General features: G+C 41.6%; 1 protein-coding gene across 8 annotated transcripts in view; it reads right to left on the reverse strand.

The window, feature by feature from the left end:
* The window catches only part of usp6nl (USP6 N-terminal like), a 106,284-nt gene that overhangs the window by 9,985 nt on the left and 69,521 nt on the right, over window positions 1–26,778 (reverse strand). For 7 of the 8 annotated variants that reach the window (XM_026148326.2, XM_080291730.1, XM_080291729.1 and 4 more), the window contains 7 exons: window positions 17,456–17,535; window positions 15,326–15,365; window positions 13,023–13,103; window positions 4,625–4,732; window positions 2,423–2,532; window positions 1,718–1,766; window positions 75–195 (listed from right to left, as the gene is read on the reverse strand). In XM_026148326.2, the coding sequence (XP_026004111.1) occupies window positions 75–195; window positions 1,718–1,766; window positions 2,423–2,532; window positions 4,625–4,732; window positions 13,023–13,103; window positions 15,326–15,365; window positions 17,456–17,535 (589 nt within the window). Of the gene's footprint in view, window positions 1–74; window positions 196–1,717; window positions 1,767–2,422; window positions 2,533–4,624; window positions 4,733–13,022; window positions 13,104–15,325; window positions 15,366–17,455; window positions 17,536–25,527; window positions 25,656–26,778 lie in introns of those variants that run through there. The other variant, XM_080291731.1, reaches the window with a different exon arrangement.

Consider the following 26,778-nt stretch of genomic DNA (forward strand, 5'->3'; position numbering starts at 1 on the left):
AGAGAAGTATATAAATACGACCACAGGCTGCACTTTGAGAACCCTGAGCCTTCAGAAACAGGTGCGCACGTTACCGTGCATGGCGTGCTTCTGCCCAGACAGCAGTTTGACGAGAGCCCAGAAGGCGTCCTCTTCATTCATGTAGATCAGCAGCAGAGCTGTGATCTGACTCATGCCCTGGCAGTAGCCCACCTCCTGCAAACACACATCAATCAGCTGAGGGGAAACAACAACGGAGCCATTCTTTGCTTTACTTTTGTAAACTTGGCTTAACTTAATTTACATACAGTTCCTTTATTTGAGGTGAAACACTGAGATAGTTTATAGTGAGATAATTATTAAAGGATATACAAACTTTGATAAAGTAATATCTGTAAGTGCAGATAAGTCATCTCCATCCATTATAGAAATACTTTGGTGACCTAACAATAAATCTGTAGTTCAGCATTTTTCAGCCCTGCTTCATTATTATTACACACAAACTAACACCACTGTTATCACCATTAGACATATATTATTTTATTATGTTGAATCGAATGGCAAACTGTGGGTGTCAGGGTTCACTGTGATATTGTGATACTGGGACACTTGGAATGGTTTTCATTTTTCCTTTAAACATTGCCCAATTATACATTTCATATCTGACATCTATATGTCGTCTACCTCTGAAATATGAGGGATCAAAAGTGTTGGAGAAAAAACTCTTAGCTTAGTTCACCTCTGTGTGTTTCAGGAGGTTGTAACTCTGAAAGAATTCACAGCACGAAGGTAAAACTGGAAAAGTTACTGTACTTCTTCTTCTTCCCTACTTCAGGGATGACAGTGAGTTGATAAAGTTGAATAATAATCAAGAATTATCTTTTTAAAGGAAGACTATTTTAAACATCAGCGGGAAATGATTTCAACATTGCAGTAGGGTAAATTTAATGTGAACTTTGAAGGCGACGTCGATGTCAAAATCAAACTTTACTAACTTAATATTGTTTTTACCCCAATAATCTCACTAGACTACAGTTTTCACTCCAGGTACTACACAAGTATTACCATTTATTGTTATTAGGTTAGTAGTTTAGTAGGTTACCTACTGTTACTAAATGGTTTTATCTTTTTAGTACTTTTATTAAAAAAGAAATGATTGTTGTTACTTCTTTTGGTAATATCAAGCTATTTACTTAATTAGTGTTTCACATTGTTAATAGACTATTACAGTTTTATTATTAAAGCCAGACCAATTTTTAAGACTGACACTGAAACTTGGTAATTTAAAAATCAAATATATCAGCTGATATATATTTATTTTCTCCTGAAACATTTGTAACCTGCAGTTTAAAAATAATCGTTTCATTGTCGCTCACACTCGCCCCGAGTCTACTCGGATTAGCTGCTTGTTGTATTTGTGGCTCCAAACAGGGGAAGTTGCAGAGTGCCCTCTGGTGGACAAACTATGCAACACTGGCTGAAGGGTTTTTCTCTTGTTTCTTGTTTACTTTTTACATTTCTATATATCAGCCAATATAAATGCAGTTATATCAGCAAGTACTTCATATGAGCCCCACTGACATACCAGGTTTTACCTAGCTGTAATAAAAAGTGTTACCAATATTGCTACAATAACAAAATATTAGATCGGTGCCTTCGTGTGCACCTTTATTGTCTTCAGTGAAAATGTTACAACTCAAAGTCTTCAGGACGCTAAAAGCGAGCTTGGATGACTCACCGTGTTGTACATGGAATAGGCTGTGAGGACATGGAAGAGTGCCTGCTGCCTGAAAGCACAAACAAACCACAGTTCATACAAAAACTTTAATAAACACACTTCAGTGGCGTCTTTGGCTTCAAGTTAAGATGGATGCATGTGGCCTGGAGCTGCACACCAGCCTTGATGCTGAGTTGTGTCGCTGCAAAGCATGAATGCACTTCCAAATATCAGAAAAGCAGTGTGAAAAGGCAAAACAGCGTTAACGGGTACAGGTCTTTCCTCAGAGTCACGCAACAAAGCGGAAGGCAGAGCAGAAAGGGGACGTGAGATCTCTCACTTCCACACTGGAGAAGCCGCCTTCTCCTCGCAGAGAGTGAAAATGCATGCATATCTGCAGATGATTACTGACTCCCGTTGTGTTTGTGCTCTTGTTACTTTTACTGAGATTACGTGTCAAATAGCGAGAGCTGTCATTGTTCTTGGGCTTTGTGACAGTGAAGTGAAGGCTCGTTGTATCTTCCCCCATGCAGGCACATTTATGTACAAGGTTATGTAAATTGAATTACTCAGGAACTGAAAGGCTCCTTAAAAGGCACACAGGAAACTTTTAAGCTCAAAAATGCAAAGCTGCTTTAAATAAGCAACACAACCAACATTGCTGCAGCTGTGTGCAATGAACTTGCAGATGGTTGCTTGGATGTAGTAAAATGTGAAAGTACCCACTTGACATCATAGCGATGCATGAACATGATGTGGTCCCTGTAGGTTCGGTTCACATCCAGGTCGATCTGCCGGATGTCGGGGGATATTCCTCTGGCTCTGGCCTTCAGTTTCTGAAAACAGCCACAAAACAAAGAATGAATTCAAGCAGAAGTGCCATTTAGTACTAAATAGCAGGCATCTGTGTCCACAGAGTTTGTGGGTCCACCTTGCTGATCGAGCTTTCGAAGCCTCAGCTGATAACTTGGCACCCAACCCTCACTTCTGGCTTTAAAAAATAATAAACACTAGCGCTGAGGCTTCAAAATGCACAGTAGGGTCATATTATGATATCACTGCTATAGAAACGTCTTGCAAGAAAACTGTGCCAGCTGAAGGTGAAAAAACTCACTTGTTTCCCCACTTGAGGTGACCCCCCCCCCCAAAACCCAAACAAACAAACAAACAAACAAAATGGTCAAGTAGAACCAGACTACAACAGAGGAGAAGCTAGCAGCAGGTAATGTGTGACCTAAAGGAAAACAAGCATCTCAGAGCGTGGCTGGATCACTCCATAGTTGCACTCTGTGTTACAGGAAGAGCAAATAGTGGATGGAAATTAATGCTAAGATTACAGGGTGATGAAGGAGGGCTCTACGCAGCTGGTTAAAAGAGAACAGATAAAACATCCCATGTACTAAATATTTTTCACTTTTTTTACACGACAATATTGTTTCAGGGTGAAGCAGCAGACTTAGGTGTGAGCGATGGATGAGAGCGAGGCTGCTGCCTTAGGCTACGTCCACACGTACCCGGGTATTTTTGAAAACGCAGATTTTTATATGCGTTTGCACCTTTCGTCCACACGTAAACGGCGTTTTCGGTCACTGAAAACGGAGATTTTTTTAAAAACTCCTGCCAGGGTGGATAATTTTGAAAACTCCCTTTTTGCGTTTATGTGTGGACGCAGCGTCAAAGGTGTGCCCATTTTTTGACGTCACACTGTGCGTCAGGTTATTGTTTCGGGGAATATTAATTTCTACAATGGCGGACTTAGACAAAATACCATTACTGTTAATTTTACTCTCTGCAGTGTTTAAATATATACATACATATATATACATACAGTTACTGTCCCTCCACACATAGGACTCAGTTCTGCTTCTATGCGCCATCTTTTTTTACTCTTTCCCACCCAGGCTGACTTCTGATTGGCCAACATTTCTACACTGATAGGAATATAGCGCCACCTGCTGCTTTGGCATGTTCCTAGCAGCGTTTTCCTTCGTTTTTGGCTTTTACGTGTGGACAGGATTTTTTTTTTTTTTTTTTAAAAACAAAACGAAAAATCTCCGTTTTCAAAAAAAACAACCCGTGTACGTGTGGACGTAGCCTTATTTTCAATAATGCTCTTCTTCTAGAATAATTACCTGATTTAGATGTTATGCAACCCCAGGCTTTAGTGGAGTTTGGTTAATTGGTGTAGGTGTGAATGGTCTCTGTGCGTTTGACCTGCTACAGATTGGTGACCTGTCCTGTTCTAAAGCATGTTTTACCTTCACGATCTTGAATGAAATGATCTAAATTGGTAAAATGAATAAAACCTCTAAACTTAATCTTAAATATTTATTCTGTTGATTTTTTTGCATAGATTGTTGCAACTTTCCTTGATATCATTTTTTCTTACTGACAGTATGTAATGCTAACTACAGACAACAAAGTTTGGGTAATAAATGTTTAAAAAAAACAAACCAAACACGACTAAATTACACCTCCTGAAATCTGATGGATTATTGTGGACAGAGCTGCCCTGCTCACAGGGGAGAAATCTTCTCTTTTTCACTTTATATTTTCCACATCATTTAGTGCATGTGGCCTAACTCATAATTAGACCACTTCCCAGCCAATGAAGGCAGTGATATATTGATCTTGCTAGCTAAACTTTCTAATGCGATCCAAACTTTATGCAGCAGTGGTGAAAAACCCCCAAAAAGATCTTTACCGTGTGCCGGAGCAGGTCGTGCAGCTTTGCACAAACACGATTAAACTTCCAAAGCTGCTGCTTGGCCACAATAACTCTGAAGCTCAGTGAAATCAAATAAAGCCGAGGTGTTCGTCAGCTCGCTTATGAATCTTTATGAGGCTCACGTTTTGATGAACGCTGCAGACATTTTATAAACTTGAGCCTGAGAGACAGTGTTTAGCTGAGAGTTCCTAGAGTGATACCTCATAGAAGTCCTTCTTCTCCTCCTTTATTTTGGGTATATCGAGCAGCAGACACCACACCTCCCCTCGGAGCTGCAGGGGGATTCCCTTGTAGATCCTCCTGAGCAGCTGGAAGGAAACAAATAGCAGGAGGTCATCGTTAGCAACCTTCAAAAAGGAACTTTAACCTCAGACAATCACTCCACATTTAGGCCATCAGAAGGGCCGTGCAAGGTTTAGTCCAACAAAACATTAAATGTGAAGACAGGATGAATGTGGTGGTTCTTTCTTTTCCTCTGCATATTCAGCATAAGGCGATAAGCTCACAAAGCCTCATGTGTGACTTTAACAGGTGTCACCGTGCTCTTAGGATCATGGCCTCAATCTCTTGTGAAGCACTTCAGCTGCAGATCTCTGGTTAAAAATATTAGTCTAATAAAGTGTGAAGTCTTGTTCTGGGAGCCTTTCACATTCACTCTAATTTCTGGATTATTGAAACTCAGTTTTCATCTCCTCTGCCTTCACTTAGTCCAGAAGTCACTCTCATAGATCTCAGCAGTGAGGTTCAGGCTATAATGACAGCACTCATGTTCTGATTAGGAGGCATAATACTGTAAAATCCACAGCAGACTTACTGTGAGCTCGATTATATGTAACTGGTATGAACCACAAATCAGTTTGATGTCAAACTTGTTATAACAACAACAAAAAACAATTACAAGAACTGCTCTACCCACAATCCTAAAACTGAAACAGCGCCCCTGATTGGTGGAGATTGTGGTTACCATGGAAACCTTTAAGCACAAAGCTTTAGAAACATTGAGAGTGACAATCACAGCCAGGAACAAAGTGCTGTAGCATACTGACACACACCCCACAAAAACCTGTCAAATAAACTATTATCCAACACTGACAGCAAAAAGGATTCAGCTCAATGATTGTGCAAAGTCTTTGCAATGCATCATGGGACGAGTAGTTTCTTCACTGTTAAAACTAATAATGTAACGTTTGTATTTTTGACTTTTTGTGTTGTGTTTTTTTTTTTATCCAGTTAAAATCTTTTTATGGTCCTGACTCAGCCTGTAGCTGGTTTCAATGTTAGTTCATATCAGCATTTTCTAAAACATCAACAGAGTACATACAGAGGAAATTCACTTCCATTAAATTATGGTGATTTGAAGGATCTAATTAGCTTTTTTCTTTACTTTCATCTTAAGTTATTTTTAGTTTATTCAACTATACTGCAAAAATGTAACTATGGCAACACATTTTCTTTGTACTTTTATGTTGACAATGTTGTTTTAATCCTCATTTTTAAAGGTCTAGTTTGTTTAATACCTAGTTTGTTTTTATTGATGTATTTCTTGTTTTTAGCTTTAGTAAAAAAAGCCTTTTAACGTCCGTGCTCTTAGCTAAGCTGGCTCATTTTTAATTGTCCTCTATCTCACAGCTGGCTACAGACGAATAGCTGGACTGTAAACACACACACACACAAAACGTCAGCCAAGAAGAACGTCTGAAATGATCCATCCACAATTAATACTTTGCTGTGTGTGACTGGATTAAGTTTTAAAAGTCTGCTTAATTAAAAGCTTCAGAGGAAGAAGATGAGGGCTAAACTCTTTTTGGGCGCTATTAAAAAGACGAGAGCCTCGTTCAAAACGGGAGACGCCTGGACCCGGTACATGTGCTAGCCTGTGGCTGGGATGAGTAAAAGAGGTCATTAAACCACTGACACTCCACCAAATGAAATACACGACCAAACTGAGTAAAATTCCACATTTCTCTGACTTTGAATGTCATTGGGAACATTTTTAATAATCCAAATACACCAAACAAGGATATGTTCCGCATTATAACTTAAACAGGAAGTTGCACTGCATAAACTAGTGATTTAAACAAACACACGGACAGGAAACACCAAGTTGCATGGCCGTAGCTGCAGTCCACTGACATGTAACTGGGGCATCTGGCAGCTGCCAAAAATTACACAGAATACAGAAACCTTCCCTCATCTTGTCAAAGCTGTCAGACAAACACAAACAGTGCGTGCCTGAATGTACGCTGCACCCTCCCTGAGAGAAAGCAAAGGGCTTTGGAAGGTGAACCACGACCATCTGGCTGGATGCACACGGAGACTGCGGGCAGTGAGAAGTCTAGATAGAATAGACTGCTATGCATGCAGAACAGTCCAGAGTAATCCAGTGTCGACAAAGAGATGGGAAATCAGTCAGACTCCGGCTGAGGGAGATTAAGTCTTAAAAGGCAAACTGCTGGAACAGCAAAGCTAATCGCAGCAGTGAATTCTCCGTCTCCACCTATTAAAACCCAGCCAGCCGTGTGCGTGTGCACAGGTGACTGACAGCGGAGGCAAACGGAAAGGATGGTAGAGTGTTAGGAGGCAGCACTAAAAACATCCGAAGACTAATCGCAGCACCTCAGTGTTCGGTGCTTCCCAAAACGAGCCAATCCCCAGAGACGCAACTTTGAAGCGTGTTTCCTCTCGCACGCCCACACTGATGACTTGTGTCTATCCGCCATGTTGCAGTGAGGTTGTGTGTTTAACCTCTTCATATTTTTCTAATATTGTAGTTTTATCTTAATGTGACAAATCCATATTTGTGATTGGTCAGATGCTGACTTAGATGTTGATGCTGAGGGAAGGAACCCTGGACCCCGTCCCTCTTCTGAGGGCGGCTCTTCCGAAAATAAAAGCTGTGCTGGAAGCTGATTGGAACAAAAACATCAATAGTTAAACTTCTAGTGAGGGCTAAAACATTTAACTTGTTTTAGTCTACACAGATCTCAAATAATTAAAGCAAAGCATTCTGCAGAGTACAAAATATTGCAGCAAAAGTGTTTATTTACATTTTATTTCTGAATCTGAACCTGTTTTTGTTGCTTTACAAGAAACACAGACGCAGAGGGAGTCGGGCCAGATTTACATGTACGAGCTGAGAGTAAATCAGGAGCCATAAATCAGACCCCATCTGTAACCTCGCGTCACATGAGTGTGATGCACTGATGTGTGTGTGTCTGTGTGTGTGCAGCTGGTGTGTTTTCACATTTAAAGGTCTGAGTGGTGTGTGTGTGTAAGATCTGAGAATTAATGACATTTAGTTGGGTGTGTGTGAAGTGTCCAAAGCCTCCACTCCATCAGCCTCCTACCCACCACACTTGGGACTCGCTTGTTTCTAGTGCAACAGCCTTGTAATTAGGTTCTGATGAGCGAGTCAATGAGCGCATCTGTTACACTAATCATCCTCCGAGCACGAGTGTGTCTGTGTGCCTACATGTGTGTCAACATTTACATTGAAAGTGTGCTGTTCACGCTTTGGTTTGCGCTCATCTTCTGCACAGACAGAACTCGCTGTGTGCATGGATTTAAAATATGGAAGGAAAACATTGGGGGTGCTTAAAAATAAGACCTTAATTGGTATTAAAATGTCTTAAAATCCTCCCTTTAAAGTCTTAAAAATGACAAATCTCTCACATTGTAACCAGACTCTGAATCTGCACACTTTTACCTGCATTACATTTAGTTATGACTTATTTAGTTTTGGTTAATTTAAAGCTGGACTTGAGCCTCCTTACACTAAACAAGTTCTTCCAGCAGAGTTAAAAACATGCTGAAGTTGAGATAAATTAAGAACAAAATTCTATTTTTCTTTTTGCTACAACTACAAATAATGAGCTGCACATTATTGTGGCTTCAATTTATGGATCTGTGCTGGCAGTGTTTTTCCCTCTGAAGCTAAAGAGGTCATTTCTGCAGAGTACAGCCTGCAGCAGTGACGGCCTGTATCAAAAACTGGCGTTTCTTCTCCAAGTTGTTAAAAATGTGTCGTTTGACACGGACGCCTTAACCCAGCTGGTTATGATAACAGTAAAACAGGTCTCGTCACAGAGTGACAGAGTTTGTATGAGATCAGCAGTTGGATTGGGATGGTGTGGGATCTGTTGTGGTGGAGAGCTGAGCATAACAGTAAAGCTGTCGATTTACTGGTCAGGCTACGTTTGCACCCGCACCTGTGGTCCCGAGCTCTGAGTAGTGACTGAAAGACTGAGATTGAAGGAATGGTTGGGCTCTTCCTTAGCTAGAGGGTGAGCAGCTCGGTTATTCATGAGGGACTTGGAGTAGAGCTGCTTCCCCTCCACATTAAAAGGATTCAGTTTAGGTGGCTCAGGCATCTGAACAGGATGCCTCCTGGACGCGGCATTTCGTTGGAGAGGCATTTCGGGCATGTCATACCAGGAGGAGGCCTGGGGCAGAGTCAGGACTCGCTGAAAAGATTATCTCTCGCCTGTTTGGGAAAAACTTCTTGCCATCCCAGATGAGCAAGAGGTGGCTGACGTGAAGGAAGTCTGGGCTGCCTCCACAATCCAAGTCAAGATGAGCGGTAGGAAAATGATAACTATATGGTCTCAGCACACAAAAGAACACTTTTAAGTGCACTCAAGAGTAACTTCAAAATGTACAGGGTAAATGTTGTGAAGAGGCATACTGTAACTCTAACCGAGTTAAAGTATGTGTGTGAGAATGCATTGCTTGTGCTATGTACTGCACTACAGCAGCCTGGACAGCAGTGAGCTTTTCAAGACTTGTTGGCAATGATGGAAACTGAGAATGATTTTTACAACACATTTGCCAAACATTTTAACTTTTAATACTGCTTTAAAAGTTGTAATATGAGGCGGGCTCCATTTTAAGGGAAGGGATAGTTCAGTAGGTAGAGTGGTCGCCCCGTGATCAGAAGGTCGGGGGTTCGAATCCACTCAACGGCTACCCTAAGGTACCCCTGAGCAAGGTGCCGTCCCTACACACTGCTCCACGGGTGCCTGCTTAGTGGCTGCCCACTGCTTCTCTGAGTGAATGGGTCAAATGCAGAGAAAAACAAGTAATTTCCCCACGGGGATCAATAAAGTATCCATTATTATTATTATTTTAAAGTGCAATCAAAATGGGCCTGCCAGCACCAGTGTGTGCAAAGAAATTTTATACCTAAAAATCCTGTTGGCAGTTTGAAATATACCAAATTTAATTAGCATGGATCCACCTCAGAGGCTGTTTGCCTTCCTGAGTTTTCGGGTCATAAGCTGCTACTTTTTCCCCACACTGTGAACACTGCGGCTTATACTGATGTGCGGCTAATGCTAATGCATATTTTTTTTCATGCAGCCAAAAACATTTTGCCTGGTAACAGTAGACCAATAAAATTGTTATGTAGTATATATACGGTATATATTTTTACCGGCTGTTAAGAGACGCTGTAATGTTGTTTGTGCACTGTTCCGTAAAAAACCACAAGCAACGTATGTGTGTTACTGATACGTACGTATACTTAAAGGTAGCCGTGTTACAGGCGCTGTTCCAGGAAAAAAAGCATTTGCAGTATGTATTTTTGTATGTTACCATATCGTTTATGTTACCTTGTTTATGTTACCTTACAGATTAAATTAAATGTTAAAAATCCTCACGTGTAGTATTTCTGTGTAAATATCTCATATTATGAGTGAAACGCATACGGCTTAAAATCCGGTGCGGCGGATTTTGTACAAAGTACAAAATTGATTTTCTTTCTAAAATTAGAGCATGCGGCTTTTAATCAGGTGCGCTCTGTAGTCCGGGAATTACAGTAATTGGCTTCACATTTAACACCGGCTCCTTGATGGAGCCTCTTTGTGTGGACCCACACCTGAGTGACTGCTGTTGGATATTAATAAAGTCTCCCAGCTGCCGAACGAAGCCATCATATTAGCTGTTTTACAATTCCTCATCATATTCCCAAACACAACCACAAACATCCTCAAGATTCCACTTCCACCACAGCTTTTCTGAAGAACACCACTTCCTGTGGTGACCAAGCAGTTACTGTGAAGTACTGGACTGGGGCACAGCTATAGTCTTAGAAGCCAAGATTTCAGAACATTTGCTGCGGTATAATTACTATAATGCTAAACACGATAACCGTAAGGAGGATTGGTCTTGTGTGGCTGGTGGGGGTGGCTCAAGGGGAGCTTATGACTGTCTTACATCTGCTCTCATACTTTCAAACTGCGGGCTAAATGTTCTCACAGCAGTTGGCAAGTATGGAAATAAAATAAGAGGTATATTGAGCGTGACCCGTTTCCTCGCCGAGCTGACGGCACGCTGCTGACTGACAAAGTAAAAGAAATATCCCTGAAGCTGAGATGAAGAAAGAAAGGGTGGAAGAGGGAAGCGGAGGAGGCGATGTTGAGTGATGTGATGGATCGAGCTAAATGTTCTCTCTGCGTCCTTGGCTGTAACTTGACTTGAAAATGGCTTTGAAATAAAAGGGAGGCAAAACCAAAAAAGAAGCAGAAGGAGAGTAAAAAAAAGGAGCCTAAGAGCGCTCTTAGTGCCAGCAGTGAGTGCATTTCAAAGGACCAACACACCTCAGTAATCCCTGCTGAATTCATGCATACAAATGAAGCACTGCGGGGAACACCACAAAACAACCTGGACCTTAGAAGGCACCAATGAAGACAGCCATAGCTGATACCTGCCCCCCTCCAGCTGTCCTCCAGAGACATTCAGCTCCTCTGTATCAGCCGGACTGCAGCAGAGGGCAGAAGTGGACTTACATTAGCTCGGGAAGATAAATGCTGGAATGTGGCTCAGATATTTAAGGGTGGATTTGATGTGTGTTACTTTATCATTCGTGGTCATTTTGAAGCTGCACAGAAGACTGTTTTTATATTTAAAGATGAAATGACCGAGTGCAGTAAAGCAGCCTGTTGGTTTCTAATGTGGAAAACTCTGGACCTTGCTGTATTAAAGAGGACATAGTATGTTTACTTTTATTTTCTACAAATATACAGTTACAATGGTGAATGTTTATGTTAAATAAAGCAATTTTTTCATTCTGATCAGAAAACTCACAAAAACCTTTTACACCGACCATAAATTATCTAAAAAGAACGCAGATTTTCAGAAGGAGGTTTTACTGAATTCCTCTCACCATATGTTGGCCAAAAAGTTCTCTTAGAAATATTAAAAGAACAAACCTGACTTTTATCAGAACGGGGCTCAAGATCTTTCTGGGAAAGTCCAGACCCTAAACAGTCTAACACATGGACGCAGCCACTCTCCTTGGCTTCAGACGTCTGTAGTGCAACACAAAGACAAATTCCCAGTGCACAAACCTGTGAATGCTCCTCATCTACTCAGAGAAGTTTGGACTCTTCAACTGTAAACCCCTGAAACTACTCGGTCACAGCCAACAATGAAGTTCAGGTCAGTTTGAAACCAAAGCTGATGCTTGCCCTTTGGACAAGTCGAAGACGAAATCGCAAAGTAAGAGTTTAGAAGGAGACGTCTTTGGAAGGGTCTAAAAACAGCTGCACTGGAAGCCGTCTGAACTAGCGAATAAGAGCACAACTCGCCCCAAAGGGCTTTATTAACAATACGGTGAAATCAGCCTGCATTTATAACAACATGGTGATTATCTGACCTTTGACCTATGACCTTGAAGAATTACATACTAAAATGCTGTATTTTACAATCTTTAATCATATCATTGGAGCAGATCTGGCTGAAAACTCTGGCTTCTACAGGCTGTAAAAACTTGAGATTTCTAGTTTTTCCACGTCTGCTCTGACTTTGAACTTGATGTCGACCCGATTTTCACCATAATTAAATCAGCCTGAGCTGTTCTTGCTACCATGACACAAATTTGAACAAGATATCTTGAAAACTGACTAGACTGCCAACAAACAGACAGACAAACAAACAGACCCTATTACATACTCCCGCCCTGTTTAAATGCTGCTTAACTGTGCAGTCCCTCACATTAAGTGTTTTATTCTTCTCAAGAACATTTGGGGATCCATTAAAATGTAAAATGGTCAGACGAACAATAGTGATGACTGATCGTCTACTAGACGAGCCGTACGCGTCCCTAGTTTTGATGTGCAGAAGAAGATGAGTTTAACCAACAGACAATTTAAATCAGGATTTCATTTTATTTATTTACTCATTCATATTTTTTTAAATGCCAGAACTTTTTGATCATGTCACGTATGACTGATTTAACTTTGCAGGTTTTAAATCCAGCCTCAGATGCTTCAATAGAAGCCTTCAGCCCATCGACTGCAGCTCAGTGTTTGTGTAGCTGTAGCAGAGGGCGAGTGCCTGCCAATCATCTCTTGCGACACCGTCTAGCGGCTGGCGAATCGATGGCCCCCGCGGACACGCACTACTATTAAAGCAGCTATTAATAGCAAAGTAACAATCTCAGAAGCCACATTGTGCTCATGTTCTACACGTGTCAGGCTAGAACTGCATCAATTAAGGCCAATTTATGGTCTTTGCATCTGTGTTCAGGACAGCTGTGGACAGCAGGGTGCCACACGCTCCTGCTCATAATGAAATCAGTGCTGTCAAAAGGAGAATCACCTTCTCACTGTTCTTGTATTTATCCCAGTTCTTCAGCATCTTCAGCCATTTGGTGGTCCTCTCCACCTCCGTGTGTTTTTGCTGCAGAAACAAGAATGAAAACATTAATAAGTTTCCCCTGCAGCTGCACTCGGGTCCACTGGGAACCACAGTGAGAAGAGAACAACATGCAGGTCATTATTTTGTATGTTCAAAGGCGTTTGGAGCTGTTCAGATGCTTTAATTAAAGCCTTCTGCAGATGCTGGTTTGTCTTGTTCGACTTTTGCACATTTCATGAACACAAGCATTCGTGAAAGAACCAGTTTTTACATCAAAACAAAGCATATTTATCATTTAAAATCAGAATTTCAGTAAGTTTTGTTCTCACAGCTTTGGGATTAGAAATTGGGCTTTTACTATACCAAATAAGTCACTTGTTTAAGTGTTTTATTCATTTCATTTTGATAAATTTGTTTTTCTTCAGTATGGCATTTTGAAATTAAAAACTACATTTTTCCCTGTAGTTGCATAGAAAACTGCGTTCTATTTGACTGTACGTCCAACACCTCAGAGTATCCTTATGTAACAAAGAACATGAGGATACTCTGAGGTGTTGGACGTGACTAGAAAGAGTTTCTATTTTTAGGCAAACACTAAAGGAACAAATATACAGTATATACGATATACTGAAACAGCTGACAGGGACTACATGTTAACTGCGTCTGGTGTGAGCAGAGGAACTGATTTTAAAGAATAAAAAACCCAAGGCTGGTACACTCCTTTGTTTTCTTGAACAACACTGAGGACGAAGGATGAAGATTATTGCTCTGGTTTAGTGGTGTGCTGAGTGGGAATTTTTCAGAGACTGAGGAATCTGTTTGGAAGCTGGCTTTGTTTTAATTGTTGGTAAAATTATGGATGGAGTTTCCTTCCCCTTGAACCTGCAGACAGGTGACATGCTAAAGTAAAAAGCTGAGCATGTGGCCCCTGTAGTGAGGGGCTCTGATTTTTTCTTGCCATGGATCCTCTCATCTCAGCCTATTAACATTTCCAGGTTTTTAATTAATAAAGTTCTACCAAAGCTGCTGGCATTGTTAGAAGAAAAGGTGCCCAATGGCATTACCAACACAGTTTTTATCTCTCCAAACTCGTCATTTTGTTGTACTTCATGCCAAACCAAATCTTCTCCAGTGGGATGTAAACCAGAGTCTACTGGCAGTCAAACCAAAAAGTTCCCTCCAAATTTCCCTCCTAACGCAGACTGTACGTTTCTAAATTCGGCATATTCCTGGAAATTAATTTACTCCTCATTTAAATGTTAGGAAAAAATCTAATATCTAAAAGGCAGAAAAATTGAGTCTAGTCTAATGGCAATACAAACAATGTGTGTTTAGGAGCTGTATGAAACCACTGATCACGATCTTGGGATTTGAAACTATGGTTAAATGGTTAACTCTGGTTAAATGAATGATGCTGACGGGCAGCTGTAGGTCTTGCAGGCTTGCGTCCACACGCCTGTGCAGAACGCATTTACGCATCGTTCTGCTCAAGCGCTTTTACAGCAGTTCGCTCTGACGCAGCAGATGAATGCATGAACCATGCAGCTTGCATTCTGCCTCACTTGTTAACCGGGAGAGGAAGGCCCGGCCGTCTGCCGGGGTCACATCCAAACATCTTTGAACCAACAGGTAACTGCTCATCTGCACTAAGATACAAATAATACGTCGAGTCACTGCGCTAATCTGGGACTCTTGTCTCTTGGGTATCTGCAGGTAGCATTTCATGAATTACACAACACTGTTTGTAATCTCTGAGCAGGGGTGTGAAACAAGGCCCAGGGACCCATGTCAACCAGATGAACACCAACTGGGAGATTCTGGTTGATCAAGCAGCTTTCTCTACACCCAACACCAACTGAGGGAATATCTTTTGGGAGAATAATGTTCATCCGTCAGATCGAATTCAACAGACTTTGAGATCATTGCCAAGGTGGCCCGGCACCTTACTAACCCATGTGTAGGTTTCCCATTTTTATTAGGATCGACCCAGATCTTTCTTTTTTTTTTTAACCTCTGGGCCAGTCACGCAACACTAAGCAAGAACTACAACAAAGGGTTTCCTGTGTCCCGTGCTTCAATCTCAAACCAAACCGGTCTATCTTATTATATTCTCAGGGTTTTAATGCAGGGGAAGTGAAAGCAGGAACATGAAATGTAATTTTCTGATTTGCGTAGCTGAGAAATAGCTCTTTTTTTATTATAAAAATGCCCCAAAGCTGCACAGATGGATTTGTTTAAAAACAACGAGAAGCAACACCTCTCACCTTTTCCTCCACCGAGTCGTAGGATGGAAGTTCAGTCTCACTAAAGAAAGGAGAGGAAAGCAGAAGAAATTAGTAAGGAAAACAGCTGGAGGAATGAGATCTTAAGCCTCTTAACCTCCAAGTTTTTAGTTATGAATCATAGTTGATATATTTTCCTTCCAGAAAATACTTTCTTTTAAAGAGTTCATCTCACTCCCTGACTGTTATCAGTAGGAGGGAACATCACATATGTCAGTGGTCACACAAACAGGAAATAACAGATTGGACATTCCTTAATCTTGTGTCTGTTTATCAGAAGTTAGTCACTGGAGAATAATCTGGTTTCAGCTCAAGTTGAAACCACTCTTACCATGCCTCGACCCCTTGGTCACTTCTGCTCAGAGTCTGGTTTCGAATTATGCAGGAGCTTCCAGTTCAGCCGTATATCTGCTTTACTTTGTGAGGAAAGGATGACACCTCGCCCATCGTTGCCTCAATTTGGTTTACATTGTAAGGTAATGACCCGACAATAATACAGAAAAATCCCCAACAATCACACAATCCCCTATGAGCGTGCAGTTGGCGACAGTGGGAAGGAAAAAAATGCATGAACCAATATCTACTAAAACCTTTACTTTTAAACCAGCATTAACCCAGTATTAACCAGGACAACTATTTATCATTTCTACATGTACAGACTAATAGCCCTGTATGGTGGCTTCCATTCTAACCACGTCTTTTAGAGATCTAACCAATGCAGAACAGTTAGTGGCTGAAAATGTTACAGCTAGCACTGTTAAAGACAAGCTACATAAGATTAAACCTAATGCTATGCTTCTCTAGCTAGTTTACCAGATGCAATTTCCTTGCTGTCTGGACCAGTCGCCAACTATTTTGGTTCTTTCATCAAATATTATCTGACCTTTGAAATCATTTAAAAAAAATCCACCACATTTGCTGTATTGTTTATAGGAAAGGCAGTCCACTAAATCACGACCCATAGGTTGTGTAAACAGTTCATTACAGCCCATAGTAACATTTCATCATGACACGGTTCATAGTAGTTATGAACAGAGCAAACGATGAGGTGAGATGAGAAGTCTGACAGGCCAAGGTATGGATATATATATGGATATGGGGCGACCGTGGCTCAGGGGGTTGGGAAGCGTATCTGTAACCGGAAGGTCGCCGGTTCGATCCCCGGGCTCTCTGTCCTGGTCGTTGTGTCCTTGGGCAAGACACTTTACCCTACTTGCCTACTGGTGTTGGCCAGAGGGGCCGATGGCGCGATATGGCAGCCTCGCTTCTGTCAGTCTGCCCCAGGGCAGCTGTGGCTACAACCGTAGCTTGCCTCCACCAGTGTGTGAATGCGAGAGTGAATGAATAGTGGCATTGTAAAGTGCTTTGGGTGCCTTGAAAAGCGCTATATCAATCCAAACCATTATTATATGCTGACAAATCACAGACTTAAACAGTCTGCTGTTTGCTTCCTGCTTTAATGCGATAGTTGGCTTATTTTTTATTAAACCATGACTACATAACATCTACACATACAGTTCGTGCTTCAGATTGACTCTGAACATGACACCAGCATTTATACTTTACTGAAGTAACCCAACTTTTGGAAAAAGAGCCTTGGGAGATCTAGTCTTGTTCTGGTGGTTCTGCCCACACAGATTCTATAACCTTAAAACTACTCAGAGGTCACGCTGTTTTCTCCAGCGCCAACTGTCTGCCCAATTCAAAACACTTCATTTTCGTTTTCTCCTGCCCAGTCAGTGACCTTGACCTTAGCATACTCCTGTCCCGGTTTTAACCAATCGTATAACCCCAGCACCCTCCTCCTCCTATCTCTCGTTGGATCGTACCACTCTATCCTCACACTGATGCTCTGTGATTGTGGCCAACCAAGCTGTTTCCTGCCTGCATGTGCCAGCCTATATATAAAACACTCTAGCACAGTGGTGTTTAAGAGCCTCACAGCCTCTGACCAGCCCGGCTCAAGCCACAGACACACTCATCTCTCAGCAACACCCGTCTGGACAGCTGCTGCTCGCTTTCTTTCTCCCTTCAGCGTGGTAGACTGGGCTTTGAAGTTTACTAATGTAGTTATTAGGCCTGATTATAGGCTGTATGTGTGCAAGAGCTTACTGGACGAAGCCAAAGCGGTCGACAACTTTGTACAGACGGAAGTTACTGTCCTCCCAGGGGTCCACGGGGGCGTCTTTTCCCTGGAACAAAGAAGAGAGAAAGGGGGAAAAATTCAGATTGGTGAATTTCTAAATTGGCCATCAAAAATAAAGATGACCTTTGACCTTCTGAGGATGCCCCGTTTCTGAGGATTTTGTGATTCTTTATAGAAAAAACAATAAAGCAGTTAATCTGCAAAGTAACTGGTATCCTAATTTGTTTGACTGATGCCTGCTGTTCAGTGAAATAAACTGAACACTGGCTTCTGATGGAGCTCCAAATTACATGCCACCCACGTTCTTCAGGGGGAGAGGATAGTGTTTTGATTGGCTGCTAGATTACATGTGGGGGCTTCGACTCTGGCGCCCTTGAGAAAGTGCGTCGGTGTGAGTGTGTGTTTGTGTGTGACCAGCGATTAACAGGTGTGAAATGAACAGCCAGACGTCCACCTGCGTCACCATCTGACTCGAGGCGTCCTAAAAACCACTCAACCGTCAGTGAAATAGGAAACCCAGAGGCAGAGTGTGTGAGGAAGTGTTATAAAGAGAATATCAGAGAGACAATGTGTGAGAAAAATGAGTGATGGAAGCACAAAAAGGTCAGAAAATAAAGGTACAAATGTCCGAAATGTTGGATATTTTGTTGATTTGAGGCGGGATGAAGCGGCCTTTGTTGATCTGCACACAAGCTTCCTTCTTCCGAACCATCTCTTTGAAACTGTTAAAGCTGTTTTACATTCACAGTGAGATAAAGGATTGGCTCAGCCAAATACATCATTCATCTCAGCTTAGCAAATCTTAGCAATGACCTCAAATCCAGGAGAACTACGACCATAAATACTAAACAGTACGCTAGTCCCCACTGATGCTGAGAAAACTTTCTTCCAAGTTTGCTTCAACTTCATGTATGTATGAAGGACCAACGTTTTTTTCTGATTTCACTACATACATTCTAGTTCTGATCTGGCTTTTACTCAATTTTATCACAAAATCTGAATCATGCACACCGATCAGGGATAACATTATGACCATGACCTAATATTAACCCATCGAGGCATGGACTCTCCAAAGACCCCTGAAGGTGTGGCGTGGAATCTGACAGCACATCCCACAGATGCTCGACTGGATTGAGAACTGGGCAGTCTGGAGGCAAAGTCAAAACCATTCCTGCTGAAAGAGGCCACAGCCATCAGGGAGTACCGGTCCATGAAACGGTGTAAATGCTCTGCAAAAGTGCTCAGGTTGGTGGTATGTGTCAAAGTAACATCCACATGGTGGGAAACCTGCTTCTAACATCAACTTTGAGGACTAAGTTTAGTTCCTTACAAATATATCCCACCCACTAACAGGTGCCTCGATGAAGGGGGTACTCAGTGATAGTCACTTCACCTGTCACTGATCAAAATGTTAAGACCAATAAACCAAGAAGGATTAAAGGAGGAGGAGCTAAAACAGCTTGCTTTGGACAATGGCTGAGCTGAGGAAAAGAATCTCCAGCATAAGATAAACAAGGATTATTTTGGACTTTGAATCATGCAAAGCTTCTCTACTAGAGTCCAACAAGAAAGGAGTGCTTTTATGGGAAATATCTACGATACAAACTTAAACACCTGACTTTTGTCAGACATTTCAGCCTAAAGTGATTTTCTTTTGAAGAGCTGAGTGTAGTAGAGCTCTTTCTGTGCCTCTGTGCTGTTCAGCAAGCAAGCGCCCAGCAATGTGAAAGACAAAAAAAGTAATAAACATTATGTTTGCTTCCAACTTCATTTTATTGAGTCTACATGTTAAATATGTTTGTTGCTAAAAAGCTAGAGGCCAAAACTTATTTCAGAACGGGAGTATGCAAAACAATTTTTTGAGCTGTCAGCTGCTCAAACGACAGGAAAACAGGAATCAGAAAAGTTGGTTTATTATTTTAACCAAATTGACCTAGAGTACGCTTGGGGAGTGTGATCGTGTGTACAGCGTCTCTTTATGTCTGTCTCCACGTTGGTTGAGTGTGGAGTAAGTGCATATGAGAGCATGAGGGTGGGAATGGATGTTTGTATATGTGTGTGCCTGTATTTCTGTGTCTATATGTCAGGTTGGGTGTCAGGCGCCACCTCTCTGGGGACATCTCAGGCCCTCCAAGGTTTGGAGGCCTATCTCCCCCTACCACCACTTCCCCTGCCAGTGGCGGACTCCCTCAGGTGTCGGTGCGTTGGTGGTTCTTTGTGTCCGGGGATGGGCGTCCAGGTACACACCGGCTCACTCCTTGGCGGCCGCTTATCGGGGCCTGGAGCCTGGGGCTCGCTCGGGCCACTTCGGAGGTGGGGTGCCCCCGGCCTCTCGGCCTGGGGCTCGGTCACTCAGGCACGGCTGGCTGCCGGCAGAGCTCATGGGCGCTTCACTGCAACTCCCCCTGGCTTCTGCTCCGCGGCTGCTGAGTGAGCCCTCATCTGGGACTCTCCTCAGCTCTTTCTGGGACAGTGGCGCAGCTGCCCCTCTGTTGGTCTTCCTTGGTCTCTTGTGTTCTGGGGGCCTCTGGATGTCTGGAGTTTTGATCTCCTCCATACCTGCTTCATGCCCTGGAGGACGGGGCTGTGGCCCCCCCACACCCTCTAGCAGATTATTACATGAAGGAACCTTTTAAAAAACAAAAAACAAACGCGTCCATGCTCACAGGTGTACACATGGGTGATCACACCCACAAACTACACCCTTTTTGGCTCCTACCTCAAAGCACACTGTGTTCTGTTGATCTTATGTGCTGCACAATAATGTTTAATATTTAGTATTTACTGTCATATTCCCATATATCATTGTGATGCTGTTTATTCTATTACTCTTGTTCTCTTCTGCTTGTTTTCTTTTTTCTTTCTCAGCAGGTGATCCAGGTGATTGATATATGCATTTTTTTTTAATTTTTTTCCCTGCTCATTCTGTTGGTTTTTGTCTTTTGCCCTTCTCCCCCGTCCCTCTTCTCAGCTGTTTCTCTTTCCCTCTTTCTTTCCCCCAGTCAAGTCTGTCCTGTATTCAGTAAGTGAAAATAAAATAAACAATAAAAGGTGAATCAAATAGACCATTACAGCAAGGCTGGGATGGTCAATTTGGTAAAGTAAATCCATTGGGCATCTTTCTTTGCCTTTAGACAACAATTCTGATGGCAAAAGAGCCAAACGGGACAGGCAAAAAATAAATAAATAAAAAATAAAAAAAATAAAACCAAATTGACCTTTTGGCTCTATAAAATATTTTCAATAAAATGCAATATATATATATATATATATATATATATATATATATATACATATATACATATACATATATATATATATATATATATATATATATATATATATATATATATATATATATATAAGGGGTGCAACGATACAAAATTCACGGTTCGGTATTTTTTCGATACAAAAAAATGTTCATGCCTTTTTAATTTGTCATTTATTAAATTTATAAATATATATTTTAACTCAAAGGTGTAGTTTTTAAATTTAATGTTGCTGAAACAACAAAAGAATAAAAAAATATATAGAAATCTATCTGATCAAGGAATCACTCATCTTTGGAAAAGAGAGTTTATTACAGAGAAATGGCTCTTTCCAAAATAAAAGCTATACTATCCGCTTCTTCTGGGCTATATTCTCAGCAGCATATTAAACATATCAGGTCCCCATAAGGAGAATCATGTGCTAACGGCTGTCTAAATGACTCGGGTAAAGTTTGTACCATGCGTGCTTGTTGTTTTTGTCTTTGCACTAGGATGATGTCGGCGTAAATGTGCAGTCATATTTGTTGTGTTCCCACTAGTGCTGTCAGCGTTAATCTCGTTAAAACGTTAACGCCAAATCTCCGGACGGCGCCAACACATTAACAAGCTAACTGCGCTAATGCACTAGTTCCCACCAATTGAGCATTGCGTGGCACATCCGACATACTGTTTTACTTTTGTCTATGACGCGCTTACCATCAGGGTCATACGTCACATGAAAACCAAGATAGTTCCAAACGCCAGATCTGAATGAGGGTGAGAGAGGTTCAATTTCGGGTAGTTGAGGCAGTTGCCATGTTGCAACAAGCTTAGCTTCTGTCTTGCTAACTTGTGCTGCGCTCAGTGGATCTGCACTCGACAGTGCAGCCTAGGCGGAGTAGTCGAACGCAGATCCACTGAGCGCTCAACACAGACAGCATCGTCAGAAGAAAAGTTGATAAAATAAATAAAAAAATTTTTATATTGTTCGATACATATGCGTACCGAACCGAAAGCACTGTATCCAACGGTTCAATATCGATACGAGTATTATTGCACCCCTAATGTGTGTGTGTGTATATATATATATATATATATATATATATATATATATATATATAGAGAGAGAGAGAGAGAGAGAGAGAGAGAGAGAGTTATGAATAAAGCATTTTTCTGCTGCAAAATAAGAACCATTTCACCGTCAGCTTACACTTCTGCTGCCTGTATGCAAATTACAGTACATGTACCGCTGCTGTTTGTCAGTACAACAGTCTACGTTTACTGACTAAGCTTCTGATTGTAACAGAACTCTATTATAGATCTCTATTGTCATGCCCCTCTCTCTTACGTCTCTGGTGCTAAAGCCTGTTGGAGGTTGCCAAATGCTTTGCGAAGCCCTGAGAAGGCTGTGAGTGGTTAACAGGTCGGCCTGACATCCAGATGTCGAGGTGAAATATTTCAAAAATCGTCTCCTCCCTCTGCTCCCACCCAGTTTTTGCACCGCTCCCTCAGCACAAACAGAAACTCACCCTTGAAATAGATAAGTCAAACATTGAGGAGCGCCTCAGGGGAATCAGAAGATCTCTGTGTGTCGTTCTCCCCCCTCGCTCTGTGAGTATCCACAGAGTCGCAAACTCTACATCATCATCATTTCTGTGTCAGTTTCAGGGTGAAATTAAATCAGGTTCGTAATTTCACCTCTGACCGTTCAGCTGCCTGCCTGTTCTGAGACACCTTCGCCGTCTCATTTATATCTCCTTGTGAGAACTTGACTTACTTTCTCAAACTGTTTGAATAAAATTCATGCTCCAGAGAACACAACTGTTAAATTAAAAAAAAAAGGAAATATTGAGATTTTTTCTGTCATATAAACCTATATATTTACGGGAAAAATAAATACATTTTAAGACATTTTATTAGCATTTGGCTGATTGGATTGTTGGGCACTGATTTCATAAATATCAAACCAGGGAAGGACTTTAACGCCAATTATCCATCCATCCACCCTCTCCCCAGTGTTCCCTGCAGCATCCTCCCAATGGGACATGCCCAAAACACCTCAGCTGGCTCTTCTCGAGACCAATCCAGCTCCAAGTCCCTTCCAAATCCGACCCCCTCGCCCACAATCTTGTTCTTGGCTAACACCCAAAATTATTAGTGAAGCTTGAGGGTCACACAGATTTTTCTTGAACAAAACTGAAATGTGGTGAGTGAAGAAAACTTATGAGAGACCTGGGGAAAAAAACCGAGTTATGCAGCCACCCAACATAAAAAATAGGCTCCATCCTTCTGCAATCAGCAGCAGCAGTCAGGCCTGAGCAGATGTGTCATTTGGAAACAAAATCAGTCACTTCTGCACATTCCACAAAGACAAAAGTCATATTTAATAACCACAAATTTACACCAGGTGACGTGAGACGACAAGTGTTTGTGGCCAGCGTGATAACAGACTCTATTAAACTCCTCCCATCCCCAAAAGTGACAATGACACTGATTTAGCTCCGATTGTGCCTCATTCTGCCACACACACACACACGCACACACACACGCGCGCACACACCTCCATCATCTCCGCTCTCCATGGTCTCTTCACTCTTAATGAGGCAGCCTTATTATGCAGCCTGCTGGACTAAATTAAAAAGGCTAATTTACAAACCGAGCATGGTGGGCTGGTCCAACTGATAGCGCCGTGCTTGGTAGCAGAGGTGTCACTCAGGACGGGAACGCGTACATACAGTCCAACCACAAGAGAACTGAGGATTTTGAGTAAAAGCAACATTTCTTCAGCGATATTTAACATACTTCATACTGATTCATAAAAGTCTGACATGTTTCTGGACATTGTTAGATAATATGCTGCAGCACATGTTTTTTTTAAGTCTCTGTGAAAAAACAAGCAGCATGGGGACATATCGGAGCTTTCAGTGGGCTTTTTTATGAGGGGAAAGGACAGAGAACCCACTGACAGGTGACATGACTTAGGTGACGTACCTGTCAGAAGTGTTGGATATAACAGGCAGGAAGTGAACAGTCTGTTCCTTAACTTCATGTGTTGGAAGCTGAGGGTGACTGAGTGACTTTGACATAATTCAAATTGTGATGCTTGGGTTTAGACTCGACCCATGCAGCTCTAAACAAGCAAAGGCTGGTTTCATAAAGACATAACACTGTTAAAAAGCTTTCAGAAATCCCGCCTTCTTCATATTTTGTTAGAAAAATGGGAAATTGGTGCATTGATTTATTCAAATGTGTATAAACACCAGTGTTGGGTAAGTTACTTTAAAATAGTAACTTAGTTACATTACTAGTTACTTCTCTCAAAAGTAACTCAGTTACTTCAAGTTACTCGTTACTTTCAAAGTAACTAGTTACTAGGGAAAGTAACTTTGGTTTTACTCAGAATTCTCTTGTTAATGTGTTTCTTCCATAACTTTGCAGTCTTCTAGCTTGCTTACTTGCCACAAGTGCACTGTGCCACCTACCAATAGAAAGGAAAAGATAATGTGCACATTTCCACGAGAGAAATCCCACGCCTGGACCGTCGTTGACTGCTGCCATGATTCTAGCCTACGTCACAGAGTCATGTGCGCCTTTTACATCCAACACAAAAACTGCAGTCGTGGTGCTTTCGATTGTACTCAGAACTCAGAAATTCTGCCTTCTGAATAGGAAGATGTAGGTAACACCAGACTGCAGATGAGCTGCATACATGGCTGGACTGGGACAGAAAATTGGCCCGGACATTTTGACTAGAGACCGGCCCACCATTATAGGAAAAATCATAAAGCCTTTGAATGAAAATAAACACTGTTGTGACAGTGATGTACACTGTTTTAATGGTATATATGCATCAATCTATCAATCGTTTGTTGTAAGATTCAGATAATTATTTTTTAAAAGCTAGACATTTTAAATGAGAATAAGAAAGAAAAGTATTTCTTTGTGCCCACATCTCCCTGTTAATGCCCTACCTGCCCCCCTGGCAACACTTTGCTAGATCCGCACCTGCACAGTTACCAGCTGTCAGCTACCTAAAAAAGGATCCTGGTGTTATTTGTCTCTCAGAAACAGTTCATAACTTCCCTTCAACTCATTCATGTCACCTAAAAGGTAAACCTGTTTCTCCATCACCTGTTCAGCTCTGATGATTCAGTAAGGACATCTCCTGGTTTCATCTTCATGTTTCCCTCTCACCAGATAACCAAACCATACCATGACCAGCAGCTTTTTTGCAGCTGTGGCTCCAGCAAACATCAGCTGATACTAGAAATTAATATTAAATAAATTCTAACAACAGCTGATCAAGCTTAAATGTGCTGCTGTTGTTTAGCGCAACATCCGCTGGTTTCCTCTTTAGGCGCAAAGTGAGCGATAAACAAACAAGAGAGCCGATCAGCTGATCATTGATCAGTTTTCATGATTGAAGTAGAAACGGGAGAGGGAGGGGGAGAATGAGAGGAGAAGAGGCAGCTGTGCAGCAAAGACACAGAATAACTCCAGCTTTGTGCCTTTTCCACTGTAGCTGAATTACGGGACAAACTGTTCCTTTTCACCTCAATAAGAAACGCGTAATATTTTCTCTGAATACCAGACGGGACGGTTGGCAACTCTAATAACTTATGAACAAAATAAAGTTCAACATCATTAACTTCATAGCACCACCCAGCTGTATAGAAACTCCGTCATGCTAGCTAGCACGCAGTACGGAAAAAGTCAGAATAAAGAAAATAAACTGCACCTAAACTTGGTTCATATCTGACCCAGAGAGACTGCAGGTCATAACTTCTTACCTGAAGTTCAGTTCACACTTGGACCGGCGGCTGCCTCGGGTCTCTTTTCCTTCTGCGTCCCTTTTCCTTCATCCACCTGCTGGCCTCCACCACTTGCTAATGTTACTGAATCTGTGGAAGCTCCGCGATAGCCACCACACGAAGTAACGAGTAACGACCCTATCTAAATCCCAGTAACGAGTAACGCGTTCCTGATTTTGGCATAATAACTAGTTACCGTGCTCGTTACCACAATAATAACGTAGTTACTGTAGCGTTAGTCCCAACACTGATAAACACACAGGGAGACACAACACACTGATGACTGATATGTTCCAGGTTTGCTCTTCCTGCATTGGCGGCGTGTTTGGAGTCATGCTGAAAAATGAGGCCATTCATAATCATACGATCATTTGTAATCCACTTGTCCTGTTTCTGAAATTCTTTAAGGACACACTGCACACCAAACACAGACATGTCAGGTTTTCAGCTAATAATTCTTTGGGAACTACTTTATTCCCAAAGAACTTTGTTATTCCTGTGTTTAATCCAGTCTTTGTCATGTTTTATAGCCTAAATTTAAGAAGAAATTATCTGTTTTGGTGACAGGCTGCTAGTAGCAAAGTGCCTAAAGACACAATTTAAAATGGGTTCTTTGCAAAGTTTGTCATGAACAGACAGAACACTGGTTCATCCCTTTGGTTAGATGCCTTTTTAATGCTTGAATGATTCATAGGTCAGTGTTTAGTTGATTAAACAAAAAATAACTGGAGTGAAAATGAGTGAAAAAGCAGCCAATGTCCAAAGAAAAACTTTGCTCAAGACCGCTTTGAAAACTAACTACTAAAAAGTCTTACTACTTGGGTGCAACATATAAAGAAACTGAGGGTTTTGCACAGCACCGTATGCTGTCAAACTCTTCAGTTTCAAGAGCCCCATTCAGCCTGGTTTGATCTGTAGTGGGCTGGACAAGAAATCAAAGTAAGTACTTTTTCCAGCAGTGCCTAATTTGCCATATTCACCCTTCAGTCACTGCACATTACAATTTATGGATCACAACAGATCAAGATACCAGCAACTTTATGATCCAAACTACTTCAGATCTGGAAAAAGTGCACATCTGCAGACATTTTCACTCCTGTGTAGTGATGCTGGCATCCCTGCGGTGGGTTTCTGTGCACTTTATTTAACAAATTAAATTTATTTACTAAATTTAATTCAATTTTCCCACTTTGCAAAGCTACCCAGTGGACCACACGGGATTCATTGGTG

Source organism: Astatotilapia calliptera, chromosome 17 (genome assembly GCF_964374335.1).
Source record: "Astatotilapia calliptera chromosome 17, fAstCal68.1, whole genome shotgun sequence".
NCBI classification, from domain to species: domain Eukaryota; kingdom Metazoa; phylum Chordata; class Actinopteri; order Cichliformes; family Cichlidae; genus Astatotilapia; species Astatotilapia calliptera.